The 7,022-nt window shown below is 43.3% G+C and overlaps 1 protein-coding gene across 1 annotated transcript; it reads right to left on the bottom strand.

Moving 5' to 3' along the window:
• Window positions 1–4,468: 4,468 nt before the first annotated feature.
• Window positions 4,469–6,749, bottom strand: LOC130648092 (uncharacterized). The gene is made up of 5 exons (XM_057454113.1): window positions 6,654–6,749; window positions 5,817–6,611; window positions 5,403–5,681; window positions 4,832–5,358; window positions 4,469–4,757 (listed from the first exon to the last, which is right to left on the bottom strand). Exons 1-5 carry the CDS (start codon window positions 6,747–6,749, stop codon window positions 4,469–4,471), a joined length of 1,986 nt encoding a protein of 661 aa, XP_057310096.1.
• Window positions 6,750–7,022: the final 273 nt, after the last annotated feature.

The following is a 7,022-nucleotide window of genomic DNA, read 5'->3' as shown; positions in this document are numbered from 1 at the left end:
GGCATTTTTGTGCCCTATAAATAAAAGTGATGAATATATGCTACGAATCGAAGATTACCTATTATCCTCAATATAGCTATATCATATACTCACGATTATCTGGTTGTTGCATGTGCCAGATAATTATGTTTTTCCCAGCCCTGTCCAGGATTTGAACCTGGATCTCTCATTAGCATGAGTGTCATAGCTATTAGACCAGCAGGGCATGAATAAAGATAAAAAAACTTAACAGGTGAATATTATAAACACTTGGAATTTACAGCACACAGCCTATTTAAATAACCTTTTGAGAAATACTGGGGTATACTGTGCCTCACATTCAGGTATGCAGTATATGTTGTAAATGAGTGAAATGTACACAACATTAAGGTGTTTCGGGTGTAATATATTTTTCAAAAAATAACTTTCCTGCAACTTTAGCTACAACAAAGACAGTTTATAACATGGTGCAGGTCTTGGCCAAGTCTGCCCACCTTTTATATTTTTCAGAAAATGAATTTTACTCGGATGAGTACTTGGTACAGGTAAAGAATGTCACACATCCATGTAGGTGGAACCCCTCCTTGCACAAAAACTTTATCACAACTTTGGTTAAATATAGAAACACAGGTAACACCATGTCGTTGTCAATGGGTGCCCAGTATAGGTATACTGTGTCACACATGACCATATGCATAAGACCCTTTTCTAAAAATTGCATTGTGGAGTGTTTACAAGGCTCGTTAAAATGCACTGGATGCATTAAGAAACTTTCTATACCAATATTTTTTCTCCTATATAATATATTTTTAACCAAAATAAAAAAAAATAATGGAAAATGACTTGTAAAACAATTATAAAGATAATCAAGAATTTTATCTTTTGGAAAAATTATTTATCACCACTAAATTAGTCTTTTTTCGACTTATCGGGGGGTTTGTTGACAACCCACTTTTGCATATAATTTTTACTAACTGCAGGTAGTAAAAATCATGCCTATTCCGCGAGTTCTAAGACGTGTTCATGCGTATAATTCTCACCAAGCCTAAAATGCCTGACTCTCTCCGGGTTGCAGCAGATACATCCACGTTCCCTAAGCCTATTATAGTGAACAATTGAATTGGGGGTTCGGCCAATACTATAATCTCACCCTTGGGGTAATCAGCAAGTTTATTGCGTATATTTTGTGCTACATACCCCTGTTGTCCAAAGATCGCAACATATGGCCAGGGATCATCATTATTCTTTTGAATTATTACCATACCGTTATCCTTACCCTGATCTTCGAGGTGGGGCACGGCACGTTGATGCAGCTCCTCAATCTCATCCCCCAATACCATAAGTTGACTATCTCTGTCCTCAATTTTATCATTTAGGAAGGCAAGGGCCCCATCCTTTTCCTCAAGGACTTGACGCTGCTCCTTGATTTCATCCTGTAATTTCTCCAGCCCCTTGCCGGCCAGCCATTTTGTCAAGGCTATAGCCTTGGGCTTTCTCGATCTGATGGTAATTTCCAGGGCCCCATCCAACGTGACGAATATATCATGTCGTTTTTTAATACCTTCCAGGGTATCCAAGCATCTGCATCCGCCGGGTACAGATTTTATACCCTCTAATTCTCCCCTTGATATTGTCATATGACGATCAAGGCCGTACTTCCTGGCATTTGGAATTTCTCCAGGTCGGCGCATTTGAAGAGGGGTTGATTTTGCATGTCGAACAAGGTCTCAATGGCTCCTGCGGGTATTGCATTGAATAGGGCGATTTTTGACGACATCTTTCTTATACCAATGCTTGGCCGGTGGATTCTATAACTGGTCATACGATGATACTCCAACTCCTAGGGTGTTCCAATCTTACAAAAAGGCACACATGTTTAGATTTTTTCAGCTCAGCCTTGATATCATCCCAGTCTGTGATCATATTGGTTTCCTCGTCTATCATTTTCATATCACTCCTCTCGTGTGGATATCATAAAAACAGGGCTTTCTTTTGCCTTCTCAAATTTTTTGGTAATGCCGTATACGATTGCGGTAAAAGCCAAAGACTATGCCCTCGATGCCTACCGCTGATAGCAAGTTCAAGTAGGGATTGTCGACGTTTATCGAGGCTTTCATCGGCGATGACGTCATCAACCACGAAAAGACTCCCCTCCCCTGGCAGTAATAGGGATAGTTTCGCTATCCATTCGAAAAGTTGGTCCTTGGGGTCTATCAGGAACACATAGCTATCCCTCCAAGGTGATGCCCTCTCTAGGTATGTCTTATTCCACCACAATGTCGGAGAGAGGATGATGATATTGTTGAAGTCTCCCTTGTATTCATTTTCCAACAGGTCCAGGACGCGTTGCGTCTTGTCACAGCTTGTGGGTACTGTGAAAATTGCCGCATGTGGGTCCCTTACGACGTCTAGTAGGATCATTTCTTATTATGAACCTTCGGATATACACCAAAGCATGCAGAGCATACCAATGTACCCCTGTGGTTATTAACCAAGGACCCCCGACAGGCAGGGCAGAGCCTAGTCCCTCTAGCCTTGCATTCGGGGGGTGGTGGAGTATACCTTAATTTATCTTGCAGGCATCGCAATGCGTTGCGATACCTCTCCACGAGTCCTGCCTTCTCCAGGCTATCCCCAATAAGTTCGGTATATTGGGGTATAATCTTGTATGTAAGTAGGTCATAGAGAATCAAGTAATTTTCATCCTGTTGAGCACCCCTAATTTCTGCATCAATGGCAATGGGTCTATTTCAACGTCTTCAATGACCCTATTTCTATGGGTCGCCCGCCTTTTTTTAGCTTTATCAAGGCAGTCAACTCGAATTTGTGCAGGAGTAATATTTGCTTACATAATCTACAGCATTTGATGTCCACCATTTTATTGTTTCTGGTGGCCATTCCGAGACATATTGTAGCTTACAGCATCTGATTCCCGGATGTTATAGCATGCTGCGCCCGACGCAATGAATTTGTGACCTCGGCAAGTGTTGGGCGAATGTTTCATCGTATCTGAAGCATACCCTATTATTCACATGCGTTTCATAATTCTCCCAGGTATAGCCCTCATTAAATTGGACCTTAATTAATCCTGTAGGAGAATTATTAACTCATATAGGGGTTGCATGTAAATGCGGCGTTTTCCATTGCCTTTTGATACCCTACTAAGATCAAGACAGGGGATGCGTGTTTTTGCAAATTGCCCTTTACCCTTTCACTTGAACTGGTTCAATGGTAGGGTTTTTAGACATTTATGGCACTCATTGGTCTCCTCTTCCATATTTTCTATCTCCCCTATAGGAGATAGAAACTTTACCATGTGATCTATTTCGGAGCTATGAGGGACTTCTTGTACCACCCCTGCTTGATCGCATATTCATCGAGCAGTATCGCTGCACTCATATACCCGGGTAATTTCAAACTATCCTCCAAATACATTTTAGCCCCAGGCCTGTAAACCCCAAGGCTTTTTTCCCACCCATAGCTATGAGAATTGTGTATGAGACGAGCCTGACAGACTCCCATAGGGCATCGATTATCATGGTTTCCTTCGGCCCAATGTTTTCATCATGTTTGTTTGTTGCCATTTTATTAGTATCATTTTTTTAGCAAAATTTATTGCATGCTGGGGATAGGCTGGGTATTGCTTTGGGCTCCGGATTAGCCGCGGGCTTGTTGGATACATTTTTACACCCTGCCAAACATATACCATACGCCTACCCCTACGGCAATCACAGCTATCGCTCCAACTCCATAGATGTGGACACTGCCCATTGACTTGCTGGAACCTGCCGCAGGTTCCTTATCATCCTGCGAAGGTTCTTTGCCCACGTTCTTCTTTAAGTCGGCCTTGTTCTTCCGGTTCCATTCCGCAAGTCTCTTACCAGCAGCAACACGACCCTCGTTCTTCTTGGTTATGACCCTCTCCTCTTGTTTTTGTTCCTCTTCACTCATTTTATTATAAGCCCCAAGACTTGTAATAAATTACTTCTTTTTTACATCAAGATATGGGATAGGCTCTGGTCCTCAAGGATCTTCATGGTCTCTTTTATCCCCTTGAGTATGGCTTCGGGGGTGTTTAAATCCATCTCGAAGTATCTTAAGAACTCCCTAAACGTCATGGGTTCTTTCTTTGGCGGGGCTATTCCAAGCTTTCTCTCCCTCATCAGCGCCCTAGCCTGTGCCCTTGAGCAACCCTTCCCGGGTGCTTTTTGTGTACCTCAACATTTTTTTCCACGGCCTCGGGTTGCTGTTGATTGATGATAATACTACACGCGCTGCTCATCTTTGTTATCTTTGGTTTCCTCAGCGTTCTATTTCTTTTTGTTCATATGCCGAGCCGTATGACCCACCACAAGCAGTGGGGCTAGGCACCTTCCAATGCTACAGTATACGATTATTCCCAGATCGGTCATGGAGTCCCGAATAATAGGATCATCCTCAATATCTCTCATTAACTCTTCAACACTGTCTGTATCCACAAAATTCCCTATCATGCTGGCATATAGGCTGTTAACATGGGTGGATAGGGCTTTCGCAGTCTTCTCACCCTTCTCCTGGAGTGCTGTACATACTCTGTATGTACCTTATTGATAGCCTCCTCCGGGGCCTTATCAACAAAGCCTGTACATTTTTTGGGCAAAAGATGCCCTTTACCTTTACGAAGAGACCCTTTTAAAATTTGGCGTTTATCAATGGGCTTTTCGATATTTTCATATTCTGCAGAGGCATTGTCAAAGACTTGTGCAATGTCCGACATTCCTTTTATTATACGTCGATATCTAAAAAATATGTAGGCAATTAGGGCATATGGAAGTAGTATGGCTATAATCAGACATACCATCATTTTTATTGCCCTGTAGACGCTAGGCGGTAATGACCTCTGGCAAGTGTTGTAATCTGGTCCTGTTGTATGAGCCGTTTGTCGTCTGCCCTGTTTAGTGCCAACATCAATACTTCTTTGGTATATACCCTATGGCCCTTGTTTTGGATCAAGATCTGGCTTTTGTAGATATCAATGCCCTCTTCCAGACATCGTTGATAGTCATCAAAGGTTATCGACTTCTTGGTGACACATCTCTTAACGCCCTTCGCTTTTCGATCACCGCCTTTCTTGGTAAGGCTCTTATACGCGTATGCTTTGGCCCTCAACGTAATGAACTCGGTCATGATTTTGCCACCCAGCTCATCCTTCATCAGGCCCACCACCTTCTTGTTTTTCCCCATAGGAAGGGGCCTTCCATCATCTGCATTATACGCACTTGTATCGAAGCGTGCTTCAACATCGTTGGCTATATCCTTGTAAAAGTCGTGGGTTCGAATGTGGTATACGAACAAGTCCGTGTCCATGTAACAGAGTTGGAGCTTGCTACCGTATTTGGGCTGCATGTAACCATGCTTGACATGTCCAGAATGGCCTGGCCTACATTCACCGGCTTATTCATCTTGACCTCGGTCTTGCCCATTTCAACACCTAGAAGGTGCTTGCTAAACCAATTTACACCCTTGAAATTTGGTTTCATCACAAGCTTCGTGTACTTGTCTTCATTGGTGACCAGCTGGATGTTGCAGTGGTTCCGGATATTTTCCATCGTGTTTCCAAATACACTTAAATTCATGAGTTTATAAAAGTCCTTCTCGAACTCGTTTATGGCAGCCATTCTAAACCCTGTGTTGTGATCGATGTACCCCTTCAACCATGCCTTCTGGTTAAACCGGATCACCCTATGCACCTTCTTGAGCTCAAGACCATGTTTTATAGTCGGGTGAAGAGCTCTGATGTGCACCACATATCGAAGTTTATCACTCAGATTCGGGACCAGATTCTAAACCTTATATACCATCTTGCGTTCGGGTAGGAGCGGCAACTCGTTGTGTTCATCATGTAGCTCCCTTGGGTAGTCTATATCTACCTCTAAGATGTACCCATGCCTATTATACTCAACGAGCTTCCCGATCCGCCTTTCAGTGAATGCCTCGACATTTGATATCCATTTGAAGCCGTCCGTGGGCAAGTCTTGACGCATCGCGCATCCATATAGGTTGTTTGCATCCAGATATTGCAGGTAGGAGGACTCCTCATTAGGATTATGCTGATCTCCCATATACTTGTTATTTGCTTTGGCATAACGATGCACAGCCTGGACTATACCTCCACGGATACCTTTTTCGAACATCAATAGCCTGTCGGGATCTGTGAGAAGCTCTAGCTTTATACCCGTAAATTTCAGTGCTGCATTCCATGCCAAGCCAGGTGCGCTGTAGAAGTGTGCAGGGTCAAGGCTGTAGTTGTCCAGGCAGACGCCTCGAAAGGTTTCAAAGACGTCGGCCAATAGCAGGACGTCTATGGTCAGGTATATGTCATGGTAGTCCCACATGGTGACGTTATCGCCCTCTGGGGTAATGTCATCCCATACCTCCTTTGCGTATTCATGGTCCCTGTCGCTAATGCCCTTCATATTTAATTTGCTGTGGAATGCCTCCTTTGGTGGTAGCTCCAACTCTTCGAATTTTTGCCAATTGTCCATATACTCATACGGGTACACGCCTTTTCTCAGCATTAGCCTGAAGACATCATCATTGTCGATGAACTTTGCCATGGATGGTACATTTGCCTTTACCCGGTCCCGATTAAGCTATCTGCACACTGTTGACATTTAATACCCGCGGCATTGTACCAATGGGGTTACTTGCCAACTTATCCAATGATGAGGCCATAAACCGATAAACCTGATTTCGATTGTCTTGTACATCTCACCATCGCCATATCCCATACCTTGATTTTCACGTTGAAGCTGATGTACTTCTCTGTGTTTTCGGCAATACAGCCAATATCCTGAGTATTTTATTTTTCACCCAATTCCCGTATGAAAAGATGGGCGTCAAACTCCGATAGGTTATGGAATATCACAGGGATGTGGCTAGGTATCTTGTATTGGAGATTACAGCTGTTATGCGCTACACCCCTATATAACCCGGTATAATGGCAATGGTCCCTGACCTTATGGTTCTTGCCGTCATCGAAGGGCTTTAAACAGATATGACAT

This window comes from Hydractinia symbiolongicarpus, chromosome 6 (genome assembly GCF_029227915.1).
Source record: "Hydractinia symbiolongicarpus strain clone_291-10 chromosome 6, HSymV2.1, whole genome shotgun sequence".
Taxonomy (NCBI): Eukaryota; Metazoa; Cnidaria; class Hydrozoa; order Anthoathecata; family Hydractiniidae; genus Hydractinia; species Hydractinia symbiolongicarpus.
This window is presented reverse-complemented; position numbering and strand designations above follow the sequence as displayed.

What these genes read in the sequence shown, in the direction of transcription:
- LOC130648092 (XM_057454113.1), bottom strand. Translation starts at nt 6,749, where the DNA reads ATGGGATATGGCGATGGTGAGATGTACAAGACAATCGAAATCAGGTTT. An exon ending in GTTGGCAAGTAACCCCATTG is followed by an intron (nt 6,612 to 6,653) that starts GTACAATGCCGC and finishes GTGTGCAGATAG; the next exon opens with CTTAATCGGGACCGGGTAAA. An exon ending in AGATGAATAAGCCGGTGAAT is followed by an intron (nt 5,359 to 5,402) that starts GTAGGCCAGGCC and finishes GGTTACATGCAG; the next exon opens with CCCAAATACGGTAGCAAGCT.